This window comes from Oncorhynchus mykiss, chromosome 3 (genome assembly GCF_013265735.2).
Source record: "Oncorhynchus mykiss isolate Arlee chromosome 3, USDA_OmykA_1.1, whole genome shotgun sequence".
Classification (NCBI taxonomy): Eukaryota; Metazoa; Chordata; class Actinopteri; order Salmoniformes; family Salmonidae; genus Oncorhynchus; species Oncorhynchus mykiss.
The window spans coordinates 73,006,150-73,022,991 of NC_048567.1; the positions used below are offsets into that span (position 1 = coordinate 73,006,150).

The window sequence follows — 16,842 nt, forward strand, 5'->3', positions numbered from 1 at the left end:
TTGATAACCTCCTATATCTATTAGGTGAAATACCACAGTGTGCCAACACAGCAGCAATATTTGTGACCTGTTGACACAAGAAAAAGGCAACCAGTGGTGTACAAACACCGTTGTAAATACAACCTTATTTGTTTATTTATTTGCACATTGTTACAATGCTGTACATAGCCAATAATATAACATCTGAAATGTCTATATTATTTCAAACTTCTGTTATTGTAATGTTTACTGTTAACTTTAGATTGTTTATTTCCATTTTGTTCATTGTATATTTCACTTGCTTTGGCCATGTAAACATATGTTTCCCATGCCAATAAAGCTCTTTTAATTGAATTAAATGAGAGAGAGTCAGAGAGAGAGAGTATCTATTCTTTTGAAACCTTTGTGAGTGTAATGTTGACTGTTCATTTCTGATTGTTTATTTCCCATTTGTTTATTATCTATTTCACTTGCTATGGCAATGTAAACACGTTTCCATTGCCAATACAACTCTTTTAATTTACAGTTTTTCTCAATCGCTAAAACACTAAAACCCATTGGCTGAACAATGTTCTCAGTTGCCTGGACTCATTTAGCTAATTATGCAGTCTGTTGTCAATACCTTAAACCATTTTAACTGTCACCACTGATAAATCCACCATAACTGAGAATTTCAATAAGCATTTTTCTACGGCTGGCCATGCTTGCCTGGCTACTCCTACCCCGGTCAACAGCACTGCACCCCCCACAACAACTCGCCCAAGCCTTCCCCATTTCTCCTTCTCCCAAATCTGCTCAGCTGATGTTCTGAATGAGCTGCAAAATCTGGACCCCTACAAATCAGCCGGGCTAGACAATCTGGACCCTTTCTTTCTAAAATTATCTGCCAAAATTGTTGCCACCCCTATTACTAGCCTGTTCAACCTCTCTTTCGTGTCGTCTGAGATTCCCAAAGATTGGAAAGCAGCTGCGGTCATCCCCCTCTTCAAAGGGGGTGACACTCTTGACCCAAACTGCTACAGACCTATATCTATCCTACCATGCCTTTCTACGGTCTTCGAAAGCCAAGTCAACAAACAGATTACCGACCATTTCGAATCTCACCATACCTTCTCTGCTATGCAATTTGGTTTCAGAGCTGGTCATGGGTGCACCTCAGCAACGCTCAAGGTCCTAAATGATATCTTAACCGCCATCGATAAGAAACATTACTGTGCAGCCGTATTCATTGATCTGGCCAAGGCTTTCGACTCTGTCAATCGTCACATCCTCATCGGCAGACTCGACAGCCTTGGTTTCTCAAATGATTGCCTCGCCTGGTTCACCAACTACTTCTCTGATAGAGTTCAGTGTGTCAAATCGGAGGGTCTGCTGTCCGGACCTCTGGCAGTCTCTATGGGGGTGCCACAGGGTTCAATTCTTGGACCGACTCTCTTCTCTGTATACATCAATGAGGTCGCTCTTGCTGCTGGTGAGTCTCTGATCCACCTCTACGCAGGCGACACCATTCTGTATACTTCTTGCCCTTCTTTGGACACTGTGTTAACAACCCTCCAGGCAAGCTTCAATGCCATACAACTCTCCTTCCGTGGCCTCCAATTGCTCTTAAATACAAGTAAAACTAAATGCATGCTCTTCAACCGATCGCTACCTGTACCTACCCGCCTGTCCAACATTACTACTCTGGACGGCTCCGACTTAGAATACGTGGACAACTACAAATACTTAGGTGTCTGGTTAGACTGTAAACTCTCCTTCCAGTCCCATATCAAACATCTCCAATCCAAAGTTAAATCTAGAATTGGCTTCCTATTTCGCAACAAAGCATCCTTCACTCATGCTTCCAAACATACCCTTGTAAAACTGACCATCCTACCAATCCTCGACTTTGGCGATGTCATTTACAAAATAGCCTCCAATACCCTACTCAACAAATTGGATGCAGTCTATCACAGTGCAATCCGTTTTGTCACCAAAGCCCCATATACTACCCACCATTGCGACCTGTACGTTCTCGTTGGCTGGCCCTCGCTTCATACTCGTCGCCAAACCCACTGGCTCCATGTCATCTACAAGACCCTGCTAGGTAAAGTCCCCCCTTATCTCAGCTCGCTGGTCACCATTGCATCTCCCACCTGTAGCACACGCTCCAGCAGGTATATCTCTCTAGTCACCCCCAAAACCAATTCTTTCTTTGGCCGCCTCTCCTTCCAGTTCTCTGCTGCCAATGACTGGAACGAACTACAAAAATCTCTGAAACTGGAAACACTTATCTCCCTCACTAGCTTTAAGCACCAACTGTCAGAGCAGCTCACAGATTACTGCACCTGTACATAGCCCACCTATAATTTAGCCCAAACAACTACCTCTTTCCCTACTGTATTTTATTTATTTATTTATTTTGCTCCTTTGCACCCCCATTATTTTTATTTCTACTTTGCACATTCTCCCATTGCAAATCTACCATTCCAGTGTTTTACTTGCTATATTGTATCTACTTTGCCACCATGGCCTTTTTGCCTTTACCTCCCTTATCTCACCGCATTTGCTCACATCGTATATAGACTTGTTTATACTGTATTATTGACTGTATGTTTGTTTTACTCCATGTGTAACTCTGAGTCGTTGTATGTGTCAAACTGCTTTGCTTTATCTTGGCCAGGTCGCAATTGTAAATGAGAACTTGTTCTCAACTTGCCTACCTGGTTAAATAAAGGTGAAATAAAATAAATAAATAAATACAATTTCACATGGTAAAACACAATTTGCAGATCTCACTTAGACTTTTCAGCAAAACTCTAAACACATTCTCATTCTCAAAACACATTCTGCACTCTAATGCACATGTCATCCATACTGGTAAACACAAGTGGCAACAATCAAATACAAATAGAGAACATATGTCATTGATTGAACACAACCACTCAAAATTGATTTAACCTGTTTCAAATGATGCGACAACCAATATAAGCCAGTTCAGAGAGCAAACAGGTTGTTGAAGGTGGGAAGGAGAAGTCTGTGAATGGATATGGTAGTACAGTGCATTGAAAACTATATACTGTACAATGGACAAATTGTATGGCCCTGAACATTGTGCTTTCCATTTAATAACAGCACTGACTGCTCAATAGATTTTGACTGGTTGCAGGTTCATATCAACAAAGAACAAGAATTCCAGTATCACAGAGACAAAGGACAAGTTTGTGAGATGCAGGGTACAGTACTGTAAAAATAGGGGTACAAGTAGGAGGAAGAACAAAAAACTAAATTGCAAAGAGCAAAGCAGAGTAGTAATTTCTGATCAATTTTGAGCTACTATGATAGAACATGTTTTCGTTCATCAAAAGACAATGACGGAAAAATATGAATATTTTTTTAGATTAAAAATGTACTTCTCCCTGAGAATTGTAGGTTTTGAACAATGTGTTTTACATTTTTCGGTGTATTGTTTACTGACTGCTTGAGAGTGTATATCATTTTGATCACTTTGTTTATGATTTGAGAGCAGTGTTTGACTTTGAACACACGTAAAACTGTTTTGAGGCGAATGTTTCATTTTGCGAGAGGAGTCAGAGGTTATGTAAATAGTGCTTGAAGATGAGGTTTTGTGTTTAATGTTTTCAGGAAATGGAGCAAGGTTTCAGAAATTGTGTTTTAGCAATTGAGAAAAACTGGAATTGAATTGAGAGAGAGAGACAGAGAGAGAGAGAGAGAGAGAGAGAGAGAGAGAGAGAGGAGAGAGACATGGTCAACTAGCTGACATCACTGTGTCAGGTCAGGAGCATGTAAACAGAGTAACACTAGATTGTCATTCAGAAATACCATAGATCAGTGGTATGTCATCAAAGTATCTACATCTCTCAACTACATCTCAAGACGACATACTGTAGATTTCTCCATGAACAGGGAGATGGTGATATAACAACCTTTATGCAAAATACATAATGGGATGCCTACTGTATTTGCATTTATTAAGGATCTCCATTAGCTGTTGCCAAGGCAGCAGCTACTCTTCCTGGGGTCCAAACAAGATGAAGGCAGTTACATCACACTAATAAAACAGTGCATCATGCAACACCTTGTTACACGACTACTCTGCCATGACATATCTACAATACAAAATTACTGTCTGAGGAGCTGTTGCAATATGAACATTTGGATTGTGTGTGTGTGTGTGTGTGTGTGTGTGTGTGTGTGTGTGTGTGTGTGTGTGTGTGTGTATTTGCACATGTCCTTCCTCTTACATGTGCACATTTGCACTGTGAGAGGCTCCTGAGTGAATCTGCAAATATAGTAAACACTATGACAATGCTGCCATCTACTGGAAGTAATACAGTCTTGCTACATGTCAATTACATGATTATTGTTACAGTTCTCTTCTCTGTCTGTCTGAGTATCCCACAGTATGAATGTATCTCTCTCTCTCTCTCTGTGTGTGTGTGTGTGTGTGTGTGTGTGTGTGTGTGTGTGTGTGTGTGTGTGTGTGTGTGTGTGTGTGTGTGTTGGTTCTTCTATCCTTGTGGGGACCTAAAATCTCCAAAAGGATTGCATGAAAAGGAAAATTCTCCCTCGTGGGGATTTTTCCCATTAGGACAAAGGCTATTTTAAGTTTAGGGTTACAATTAAGGTTAGGGTTAGAATTAGGGTTAGGGTAAGAGGTTAGTGGTTAGGTGTAGGGTTAAGGTTAGGGTTAGAACTAGGGTTAGGGTAAGAGGTTAGTGGTTAGGTTTAGGGTTAAGGTTAGGGTTAGAATTAGGGTTAGGGTAAGAGGTTAGTGGTTAGGTTTAGGGTTAAGGTTAGGGTTAGAATTAGGGTTAGGGTAAGAGGTTAGTGGTTAGGTTTAGGGTTAAGGTTAGGGTTAGAATTAGGGTTAGGGTAAGAGGTTAGTGGTTAGGTCTAGGGGTAAGGTTAGGGTTAGAATTAGGGTTAGGGTAAGAGGTTAGTGGTTAGGTTTAGGGTTAAGGTTAGGGTTAGAGTTAGGGTTAGGGTAAGAGGTTAGTGGTTAGGTTTAGGGTTAGGGTTAAGGTTAGGGTTAGAATTAGGGTTAGGGTAAGAGGTTAGTGGTTAGGTTTAGGGTTAAGGTTAGGGTTAGAATTAGGGTGAGGGTAAGAGGTTAGTGGTTAGGTTTAGGGTTAAGGTTAGGGTGAGGGAAAATAGGATTTTGGTCCACATGAAGGTAGAAGAACGTAATGTGTGTATGTGACACAGGCAAGGTACCAATCTCCATATGGTTGAAATACACATGAACATGTTCTACACATGGTAGCCTAAGTAGGTAAGCATGTCTAAAGAACAGGCTATTATTGACGTCATGTAGGCTAGGCTATAGTGCTACTGACTACATTGAATATATTGTAGAGGTGATTGTTAAGATGTGTTTAGGCCCAATCTAGTTGCTTATCCATACAGACTGAGGCCTATATCTTTTGACTTTTGCCTAGGTAGAGCTAGAACATTGTGGGAAGATCAGTTTCATTCTCACTTTATTCAGTTTCAGATGGTTAGCAAATGAGGGTTATTTAATGACACAGGCTATATTCTTTGGAATTATTTGCTTTATTGTCGGCATGTATCGATTTCGTCTCAATATGTTTTTTCAATATTAGGTGTGCTTGCTAACTAAATTAAGAATTCTAATCGAAAAATCGATTTTCCTCTTCAAATCAACACTTTTAAACCAGCGGACCGGTCCGCGCCTTGCGCGTCAGCAGGCGACTGCACAGCACATGTCTTGATTCCCGATTGAGAAAAGCAAAGTGGTTTGGTTTGGGTGGATCCTGGATGGAAGGAGGCGATGGAATGTGTGTTTGCCGTGGACAGTGCGTCTTCCTATACGTCTTGTAATGATAACAGGACAAGCCACCCGAGACTCAACATCAACGGCATTGTGAGTCGCAGTGATCAAAGGTAGGCTGTTTGATCCGTCATTTTGCACCATTTCTCGATTATAATTATGGCGCTCGAAACAATGCGCATTGTGCTACTCTACTTGACGAGAATGGAGAACAATTTGATCATTGTGTAGACTATATTTTTGCTAAATGTATGACAAAACAATCTCGTTACATTACACAATTGAGTCGAATTAGACAATTGACAAAACACAATCCTTAATCAGCTATAAAGGTATTCAGAATTAATGAGGGAGAAAAAAATCGGTGGGCATATGATAGCGTGGTGTTTAAATATGAAATGTCGATCAGAATGCATTTGACCAGGCCTGAATGAATTAATATGGTTATGGGGAGGTGAACAGACAATGTCTGACTGGATATACTGTCTTCTAATGGACATTGATGTTCTCTGTTGACCCTATCAGTGAGACGTTTTCACAGCACAAAGGATGCAACAAACGGTTCCATGTATCAATAATGAGATTTCTGGTGACTCAAACACATACTAATTCTCCATAAGCACATACACTGCTACTCTCAAATCATTGCAGGTCTGTGTATCCCAACAACCATATATTGACCTGATGAAGAAGAGGGCTATTCTCCCTCTATTACCTGAATTGTAATCTGCATTCTCATTGGCTAGAGTGCATTGAAGTGGTCTAAGTACACCAAACAGTATTCTGTTATCTCATTGGATAGAGTGAATCAATGTGAGTATCCTCCACCAATCAGTGGATGTCTAAAAACACAGCCATAGATTTACTACACATTGATTGTGTAGCTAGTACTGAGATGCTCAGATTCAGACTGTTGATGTAGTTTATTTGGATCCCCATTAGCTGTTGCATAAAGCCGTAGCTTTTCTTCCTGGGGTCCTGGAAGTAGTGCAGGCTAGCAGCATATAGAGCAAAATCCTGATCTGTATCATATTTTTATTTTATTTTTTATTTCACCTTTATTGAACCAGGTAGGCCAGTTCTCATTTACAACTGTGACCTGGCAAGACAGTCAGTCAGCCAGTCAGTCATCCAGCCAGCGTGTCTGTCTGTCAGTCAGCCAGTCAGCCAGACAGTCAGAAAGCCAGTCAGACAGTTAGTCAGCCAGCCAGCCAGCGTGTCTGTCTGTCAGTCAGCCAGCCAGCCAGTCAGCCAGACAGTCAGAAAGCCAGTCAGACAGTTAATCAGCCAGCCAGCCAGCGTGTCTGTTTGGCAGTCAGCCAGCCAGCCAGCGTGTCTGTCAGTCAGTTAGCCAGCCAGCCAGACAGTCAGAAAGCCAGTCAGACAGTTAGTCAGCCAGCCAGCCAGCATGTCTGTTTGGCAGTCAGTCAATCAGCCAGTCAGCCAGCCAGCCAGTCAGTCAGTCAGTCAATCAGCCAGTCAGTCAATCAGCCAGTTAGTCAGCCAGACAGTCAGCCAGTGGCCTTGTCATCTCTGTGTGACATCCTCCTGGTCATAAGCCTACTCGGTGCCAATCCAGGCCCTGTGTTGAGTACACATGTACAAATGAAATGCACAAATCAAGAGTTCAACTGTCCTTTAAATCCATCCATCATTCCTTCCTCCCTGCCTTGAAGTAATCACTGATCTAACACAAGTGGATTGATATCAAGGATTTTGAGTACAGGAAGTACGACTTTGTCATTTACAATAGATAATCTCCCTCTGATTAATCCCACAGATAATGTTATTACACGTGTTTATTATGTTATGTCTTTATAACATATAATCAAATAGTTAATATATGTTTATAAAAATACCTCTACTAATTCCATTCAGATGTATATGTTCTTGCTAACCAGACAGAAAATATTTACACAAGAAGCAATCTAATATCACACAGTCAAAACTCTCCGTCGTTTAGTTAAGTTCACCATTCTGCCATTCTCACTGTTAATAAACATCAGGCGTTTCAACACAACGGTTCTTTATGGCATCATTTCCATTAGAAACTTTACACCTATCCATGCACTTTATATCAGTGATTACTCAAAGGAAGGAAGGAAGGAAGGAAGTATCCCTCACTGGGCACATCAATTCAATATCTATTCCACATTGGTTCAATGTAATGTCATTGAAATGATGTGGAAACAACGTTGATTCAACCAGTGTGTGCCCAGTGGGATGCATTAGAGCTTGACGTCCTGGTTTATGTCACTTTAAGACTTTAATACAGGACCTGTTCATTGTGGAGTGAACTTGTAAAATATAATTCATTTGACTCTATATAGAATTTCTGCTCTGTATGCAACTTTATCCATTTAAGCTGATGCGATTGTTGATTGTTGTAACACAGGGCACTATTGAAAAAGACACCCTGGTCTCAATTTGGATTCCCTGTATAAATAAAGGTTAAATAAAAATAAATAAATATACAAATCTAAAGTACCACCTTTTCATCTCTGAACAGATAAAGGGCTCTTGAGGAGCATAATCAACTGTGAGAATGCACTGCTGTCTCTCTCTCACCCCCTCCCTCTCTCGCTCTCTCCGTCTTTCCCTCTCTCTTTCATCTGTCTGTAACATTGCCTCGTTTCTTCTCTCCATCGGGACTATGTGCGTGCACAGAAGTGGGTGAATTTCATCCAATGAGAGATGGAGGGATGGGGAAATGGGGGGGGGGCAGCATAGCTATGTTTCTTCAGAACAGGCTCTTCGGGTTCCTATCTCATGTATTTATACCACAGTCATTTTACTACAACACTGGAGGAAATGGACTAGTTAGTGAGTGTGGAAGTGCCGGTTTGATATGTGGGTCGCAACAGCCCCACTCACAGACAGACAATGTAATGTCACAGACATTTGCAGGGAGCAGAGAGATGGGGATGGGGGTGAAGGGGGGGGTTGCCTCGTTACCATGGATGTGATGACCTGGTTGCCTCAGCAACGATCAGTAACACTTTTGACGCAAGGTCTTGTATATGAATCCACAACAGGGATCATTCATCTAGAATGTTCCTTTGTAAAGCTTGAGGCAGAAATATCCATTTTCAAAAGCTTAAAGCACAAAAGCACCCACACACACAACCTCCATATTGATTGGTTGATGAGATCCATAATGTTGAGACAGTGGTCCTCTTCCAGGTCGTCACCTGCCTTTCACAGCTGTGTAGCTGGGGAAGCACTGTGTTGAGAAGGGCTCATTTACAGGGTTAAAGGAACCACTAGGTGCATCATGATGGTGCTTAAAGCCACAGTATTCCCCATCCCTCCACCCCACCCCCGGAGCGAGAGAAGGGGTTGCAACCATGGCAACAGCTGTGTCCTGTGAGTGAGCTATTCACTTTCATCTGGATTACATTCTATAGTGGAGCTGCCCCAGCAGATGAGAGTTTTCCTCGCCAACAAGGTCTGTGTGTATGTGATGCAGCGCTTCCCAAACTCGGTCCTGCCCCCCTCGTTGATAAAACGGGTGACTGCCTGGGTGTGGAAGTGCGCCGCCCAACCTCTCTGGGTTATATAACAGTCTATAAGCGTCAGAGGCACAGGCAAGTCATTCCCCCTCCACTCCTCCACTAAATGTGATCCATCTCTCCTCTGATTCTAATTCACACTTTGAGCAGATAATAACCAGAGCATAGACCCCAGTGTCTGTGACAAGCTGATGAGCCTCGCTCCCAGCCAAACACTAGCTTCCCTCCTGTTTGTGTGGGCTTCCCCGGTGTAGAAAACAACAACAACTCTTAACGCTACAAGTATGGACTTCAGTTACTTGTCCACAGCCCGTAGTACTACTAGTAATTCACATGGACAAAACACCATAACGAACGTTGGCGGCAGTAGATTACCTTCTGGATGTCGATGATCAGTGGATATGCAATCCTTCTGTCCCGTCTGTTTTGTTCTTAAGGAACTATGTTGCACTCAAATGTTTCTAGGATGCAGGTTTTGTTCCAGCATGTATTTGACATGTTGCATGTTGCTTCTGTTTCAGACCTGGCCATGAATGAGGAGACCAGGACGTGTGACTGACCAAGGAAGCTTTGACAACACAACTTTAGACTAAAGAAAAATGATGTGTATCAAGGGTGGAACTGACTGTTAGCCTGATAACCATCGCTATGGCGTTTTGCAACGGCAGCCTGCTGGCTAGGTGTGCCCCCCTGATGGAGCTGGAAGAAGAGGAAGGGGTGGTGATTTCACCACCCCCGCCTCCGCCGCCAGGGGTTGGGACTACTAGTCCCCTCATGCCTGTCACCCTGCGTGTGACGCTGGCCGCTATCATGATCTTCATGATCGCCATCGGTTTCCTGGGCAACGCCATCGTGTGTCTGATCGTCTACCAGAAGCCCGCCATGCGTTCTGCCATCAACCTGCTCCTCGCTACGCTGGCGTTCTCTGACATCATGCTCTCGTTGCTCTGCATGCCCTTCACCGCCGTCACCGTGGCTACCGCCGACTGGCGCTTCGGGGGCGGGTTCTGCCGTGCTTCTGTCATGCTCTATTGGCTCTTTGTCCTGGAGGGCGTGTCCATCCTCCTCATCATCAGCGTAGACCGTTTCCTCATTATCGTTCAGCGGCAGGACAAGCTGACGCCACACCGTGCCAAGCTGCTCATCGGCGCTTCCTGGGCGCTGTCCCTCTGCGTGGCGCTCCCATCTGTGATCGGCTGGCGGGCGGGCGCGGCGGGTGTGACGGGCATTGGGGGGGCCTGGGCACCACAGTGCGTGCTGGGCTACAGTGAGTCGCTGGCCGACCGCTGCTACACGGTGCTGCTGGCAGTGGCTGTATTCTTTGTGCCGTTCGGCATCATGCTCTACTCCTACCTGTGCATCCTTAACACGGTCCGACGCAACGCCCTGCGCATCCACAACCACACCTCCGACCAGGCCAGCCTCCCGGTCCTCAACCAGGTCAGCAAGCTGGGACTGACTGGCCTGCAACGTCCCCCGCAGGTCAATGTGGACATGAGCTTCAAGACGCGGGCCTTCACCACCATCCTCATCCTCTTCATCGGCTTCTCTGTGTGCTGGCTGCCCCACACAGTGGTCAGTTTGCTGGCTGTGTTCAGCCGGAGGTTCTACTTCAGCCCTGCCTTCTATCCGGTCAGTGTGGGGGCTCTGTGGCTCAGCTATCTGAAGACCGTGTTTAACCCAGTCATCTACTGCTGGAGGATCAGGAAGTTCCGGGAGGCCTGTCTGGAGTTCATGCCCAAGAGCTGTAGGCTGTGTCCCAGGGTGCCGGGCCGGAGCCACAGGAGGGTGAGACCCAGTAACATCTACGTGTGCAGTGAGACCCAGTCGGCTGTGTGACAGTAACATCTACGTGTGCAGTGAGACCCAGTCGGCTGTGTGACAGTAACATCTACGTGTGCAGTGAGACCCAGTCAGCTTGGAACTAACGGTCACTCTGAGGACACGCCATGGTAACCGTGGAAAGCAGTGGTCACCAACTCTGGTCTTGAAGCTACAGGGTGCTCCACTGGTGTAAAGGACATGCTATACTCTATACGATTTGTTAAGACATCAACATTTCAGCAGTATAGACGGCTTGCTGCTGAAACGTTGCTGTCTTTTAACAAATTATTTGCATTGGCGCAATAGTGGCGAGGACAGTACATTCTTGTGTTTTGTCTAAAGTGCCGTGGACACTGGACAGCCATGAACAGAGCCACTCGAAAGTCTTTGTGTGACTGTCTTTATTTCCCTTCTCCTAAAAAAAAGACCTGAAGAGAAATGATGTACAACTGGGAACAGTGTTTTCTAATTAACCGTTTCCATGGTGTTTGTATAATTGGCTGAGTACTGTTGGTGATCGTTTACCCAGATGGTTGTTGTATATGTCTAATTATACTGTATGTAAATGAAAACGTTGGATAAAATTGTAAAGAAATGTTGATCAGTATAAAAGTGTTTCTGTGAATGAATAATTGATTAACTGAATGAACTAACAATCCAATTAACAGGTGTGTTGACGTCATCAACTATGCATATGTAGCCTATAGACTGAGTAGAAATTAAAGATAACAAATGATGTTAAACACAGTTCTAACCGTTGTAAGTTGTCTACATACACTGTAATAGGCTAGCATTGTACCTTAAACCTAATACTGGAACTAAAATATATGTTGGGCCATGCTGGTTGACAAAGGTAGAGCATGTTGTCGAACACAAACCACGTACAGCCATCCCCTGCCTCTACAATGTCAATACAATGGTTGTGTTGCTGGGATACTAAAGACCTCTATTGGTTGTCGGATGCGGAGTGCATTTATGTGTGGAAGACCCATATCTTCCACAGCAGAACACACAGTCTGTGTTGTAGGTAATGCATCTCCATATGTACCGTGGTTAAACAGTTTACTGAGAGAAGTTCAAATCTAGGGCACACCATGTCAACTCATACACTTTGCGTACGGTGTGATTATCTCAATTCTACTGCTTGAATGAACAAAGAAAGATGTGTACTATGTACACATCGATGCCCAGGTAGAAGTGACCTTTAGACACAGATCTAGCATAAGGTTGCCTTATCCTATCTCATAATAACCTTAGGCAAGACCTAAATATATCACAAAACAGGCTTTAGATCTAAGGGACATGCAAAGGTTGCTTCATTTTCTCAGCACACTGAGCTGCAAGAACTGACAGAGAAAACATCCCTACAGATCCTTTTTATGCAACATGAAAATAAAGTATGTACATTAAGTGTATCACTGCCTTACTTAAAGTGAATGATACATAGACATAAGGAGAGGAAGCCATTATAATTGATTGAGACGTAGCCCATTTGAGCCCTACTTTGATGATGTATCTGGTTGATGGGACAGATGAAATACGTCACAACCAGTCGTAGAGGATGCTGGGGCGAGAGGGCAAAGATGGCGCGCTCCACCAACATGGGACGTGAAGGGAAAGACACATCTCAGGATAGAGGCGCTTCTAACGCAGATCTCTTACTACACCCCGAGCTCCTGTCTCAGGAGTTTATCCAGTTGGTTCTGAATGAGGTAAGAGACGAATCAGCTGAATTTCAACAAGGAGAGGGTTGATTTTGCGCTAGTCAGCTAGGTCCCAGCTAGCTAGCCTGTCAGCTAGCTAGCCACCGGTAGTTAACGTCAGCCAGCTTGTATTGTAGCCAAAATGGTCCGCTGATTTAGCTAGTTATTTATACCAGCGTCCGAACACTAAAGAGGCCATGCAAACCCAGCATGTTGGAAATATCGTCAGGAAAATATTATTAAACCAGCTTATAAAAATGTGTGAATCGTGGTTTGTTTAGAGTCAGGCGTGTTTTAGTTTTTTTTTTTTTTTTGCGCATGCGTCAGGTGAAATAAGGGAGTACCTGGGGTGTATTCATTATTATAAACTCGGTGTTTCGAGCCCTGACTGCTGGCAGCTGTGGTATATAAGACGTATACCATGGGTATGACACAACATTTATTTTTACTGCTCTAATTATGTTGGTAACCAGTTTATAATAGTAATAAGGGTTTGTGGTGTATGGCCAATATACCACGGCTAAGGGCTTTATCCAGGCACTCTGCGTTGTGCATAAGAACAGCCCTTAGCTGTGGTATATTGACCATATGCCACAAACCCCTGAGGTGCCTTATTGCTCCAAAGCACACTGTAGCAAAACGTTTGTCTAGTTCATGAATGTCAACTGGTGGTTTTATTGAGGCTCTAGCTAACACTTGTTTTGACCCTTGTCCTGGACAGAAAAAGATAACCAGTGGAGACGAAGGGAGCCGCGACCAGCTCACGGCTCTCTACCTCCGGCACGTCATCCCCCTCCCGCAGAGAGCGCTGCCAAACAACCGCTGGGGAAAGAGGATGGAGCAGACTCGAGCGCGACAGAGCACAGCCAGCGGACAGTCTCGTAGGTGGGGAGAGGATATGTTTCTCTAAAACGTGAAATCACCAAGGTGTCTGGACCTATCTAAAGCATGCCATTTACATAAAAAATAGAGATTTGGTCGTTTAAAAAAAAAAACAATACTCCTTTAACTCTGTTACATTGACTCAGTGGTATTTTTGTATTGTCAGACTTTATTTAAAGGTAAACTCAGCATTCGAACAAGGAGATTTGAAAACCATACATATTGAAATGAGCGTGATGCAAGACTTTGCTCTGAGAATTTGTGCATGGGTGTGCTTCACGCTGCTACAACATGGGTGTGCTTCACGCTGCTACAACATGGGTGTGCTTCACGCTGCTACAACATGGGTGTGCTTCACGCTGCTACAACATGGTAGCTACTGGACCAACTCTTAGTTGTTGAGGAAATCAGCCTGATATTAAAGAATGTCTCTCTGCAGTTTGATGGCCACAGATACCAAACAAAACAATGTGATTTCCAAGGATAACAAACCATACAACTCTTCGCAAAACCCCATTTACAGGTGGAACTGTGCAGATAAAGTTTAACAGAGTAAATCTAATGGTGATGATAGTTTTTTATATTTTTTTACTGTGTACATTGTTTAAAGTAGTCTTGTGCACAGAGTTGTATGATTTGTTTAACTTTGAAATCAATGTTTTTTTTTTGATGGGCATACATTTTGAAGTTAAAAAATCGGAGTCACTGTGGAATTGCCTTACTGTGGAATTGCCTTACTGTGGAATTGCCTTACTGTGGAATTGCCTTACTCCTACTGTAGCCTCAGTCAGTGTCCTGTTTTGCCTTACAGCTTCACTGACGACCACAACAGTAAGAGGCCTCTGATCGTGTTCGATGGCAGCTCCTCTAAAAGTGGCCCCGTCAGACTGAAAAAGCCAGAGGGTCAGACCTCGGGGTCTGGCGTGACCGACAAATTCAAGCACCCTCCCTCCATGAACCTCTTCAGCCCCATACGCAAGCTGTCCAGCACCACCCCTACCCCCTCGTCCTCCCACAGCCCAGGAGGCCCCCATAGGAGTCCCACTGGGAATAAGGGTCTGGGGAGCCCCCCCTCCTCCTCCAAGTCAGTTAATCTCAAACGGGAGGCAGACAGCTCGGTATGGAACCTCAGTATCTACTGGTCTATGCAAAATATTTTTCTAAAGATGATTTTCTGGTCACCAACCGTGGTCCTGGATAGCTGCAGGATTTAGTTCCAACCAAAACAATGGATTCAGCTAATGGTATACTTATGCAATAAGGCCCGAGGAGGTGTGGTATATGGCCAATATACCTTGGCTAAGGGCTGTTCTTAGGCACGATGTAATGTGGAGTGTCTGGATATTGGCCAAATACCACAAACCCCCAAGGTGCCTTATTGCTATTAGAAACTGGTTACCAATGTAATTAGAACAGTACAAATGCATTTTTGTATACCCGTGGTATACAATCTGCTTTACCACTGCTTTCATCCAATCAGCATTTAGTGTTCAAACCACCCGGTTTATAAATAATATATTATAATCCAATCTGATTTAGATGAAACAGGTTTTTTATAGTTGCACTGGACCAAATGTTTTCACATTCAGAAGCTCTCCAGAACCAGGGTTGGTGACTGCTTTCATGGGCTATTTGACTGACTTGGAGAGGTTTGGGAATTTGTGATCTGTGAATGTTGTCAGTGATCGTCTCTGTCTCCTCAGGGTGAACTCAAAGAAAAGAAAAAGATCCAGAAAGTGACCTGGCCTTGACCCTGGACCGTACCCAGAGACCCACCACTCCACTGTAGAGCAGTGATGAGCCACCTCACACTGGGGCATTCTCTGCCAGAGTCGGGACAATCACAGAACGGGTGGTGACATCCGTCCTCATTCACCTAACTGACCCCAGAACTACTCTCTGACCCTTTACCTGACCCTCAAGTGTCCTTACAGTGAGTACTCTGCTCCTGGGACTTTACTGACTCTTAATGCAGACATGGCACCACAATATTTCTACGTTCATAAGTATTTTGTGGAATAAGCAGTTTAACCCTCAATTCTGCTCTATGCATTATAATTCTGTGATGTGACCTACCTGAAATCCTCTTAGAACAGTTAGAGTTCATCCTTCCAGGGCTGTTAGAGCTCAAGTTGAGGTTGATGGTGTTTAACTTGATAGAACTTTGGGTCTACAATGCTAAGTTGTTATGCATCTTCATACGTCTGTGTGGCCGTACCATATCCACAGTGGGGCATGATGGGTAAGGGATTTCTCTGGGTTTTGATACTGATTTAGATGAAATCCTCAGTAGGAGGAACATTGCCACTGGCCGCCCCACCCCCGTTATTGTTGGTGAGGTGCATCGTAATTGTAAAACTCATTGCAGTACAATGATGTTGGGCGGGGGGGCAGTGTTTTGTTGTTTGCAGGAACTTCTTTGTTGCTGTTTCACAATTTAAGGATTCCAGCTTTATTGTATTGGTACTGTGGCACTTGCATTTGTAATGGAAGTTTAACTAGTGTGCCTTGCCTTGAGTGGGGGTGCATTTGAATTAAATGGAAGTGAACCACCAGATGGTGCCAGAGACTCAGTCCTGCATGATTTGCAAGCGCCTGAGAAAGACTTTGCTCCTGGTCTAGGATCAGATTAGCCAACCTTGAATTCTACTCTTTACCATTAAGGCATCAAAGCATACCTGACCCAGGACCAGCAGTTAGGGGCAACTTGTACCAACTCAAAGGCATTGTAAAAGATTTTCCCCAAATGTATTTAGCCGCCTCTACGTTCCTATAATGTAGATGTATAGAGGGAAGTGCCCATCAACTGCCCCTTGTTGGACTCCATCCTCTAACTGCCACCGCAGCTAAAGAAAACCCTAGAGGAAACACTTAACTTCATGTCACTTCCTTAGTCACACACGGTGTACAGCAGTTGGTGCATTTTTATACGTCTTTATTTGGACTTCAGACACTGACTTCCTGTCAGAGCCCTTGTGACTGATAAGAGACATGTCTGTTGGCTCTCACCTTAATAGGCATGGCTCATCGTTACCAAGCATTTGCACCAGTGTCAGTCAAGTGTATACGTGTTGGGGGTGATAATAAACAGCGTTTAAAAACCAAACTGTCATTATTTACACTTTGGTTAATGTTTTTCTTTCTTTTA

At 43.8% G+C, this 16,842-nt stretch overlaps 2 protein-coding genes across 2 annotated transcripts; both read left to right on the forward strand.

Annotated features, from left to right (window-relative positions):
- The first annotated feature begins 5,373 nt into the window (after positions 1–5,373).
- Positions 5,374–11,708, forward strand: gpr45 (G protein-coupled receptor 45). Its single transcript, XM_021597930.2, has 2 exons — positions 5,374–5,886; positions 9,807–11,708. Exon 2 carries the CDS (start codon positions 9,934–9,936, stop codon positions 11,122–11,124), a length of 1,191 nt encoding a protein of 396 aa, XP_021453605.1. The 5' UTR covers positions 5,374–5,886; positions 9,807–9,933; the 3' UTR covers positions 11,125–11,708.
- A 942-nt stretch (positions 11,709–12,650) lies between these two features.
- c3h2orf49 (chromosome 3 C2orf49 homolog) lies at positions 12,651–16,801 on the forward strand. Its single transcript, XM_021597932.2, has 4 exons — positions 12,651–12,821; positions 13,534–13,697; positions 14,506–14,812; positions 15,398–16,801. The coding sequence occupies exons 1-4, from the start codon at positions 12,693–12,695 to the stop codon at positions 15,443–15,445; spliced, it is 648 nt and encodes a 215-aa protein (XP_021453607.1). The 5' UTR covers positions 12,651–12,692; the 3' UTR covers positions 15,446–16,801.
- The last annotated feature ends 41 nt before the right edge of the window (positions 16,802–16,842 follow it).

What these genes read in the sequence shown, in the direction of transcription:
- gpr45 (XM_021597930.2), top strand. Translation starts at nt 9,934, where the DNA reads ATGGCGTTTTGCAACGGCAGCCTGCTGGCTAGGTGTGCCCCCCTGATG.
- c3h2orf49 (XM_021597932.2), top strand. Translation starts at nt 12,693, where the DNA reads ATGGCGCGCTCCACCAACATGGGACGTGAAGGGAAAGACACATCTCAG. An exon ending in TCCAGTTGGTTCTGAATGAG is followed by an intron (nt 12,822 to 13,533) that starts GTAAGAGACGAA and finishes TGTCCTGGACAG; the next exon opens with AAAAAGATAACCAGTGGAGA. An exon ending in GCCAGCGGACAGTCTCGTAG is followed by an intron (nt 13,698 to 14,505) that starts GTGGGGAGAGGA and finishes TTTGCCTTACAG; the next exon opens with CTTCACTGACGACCACAACA.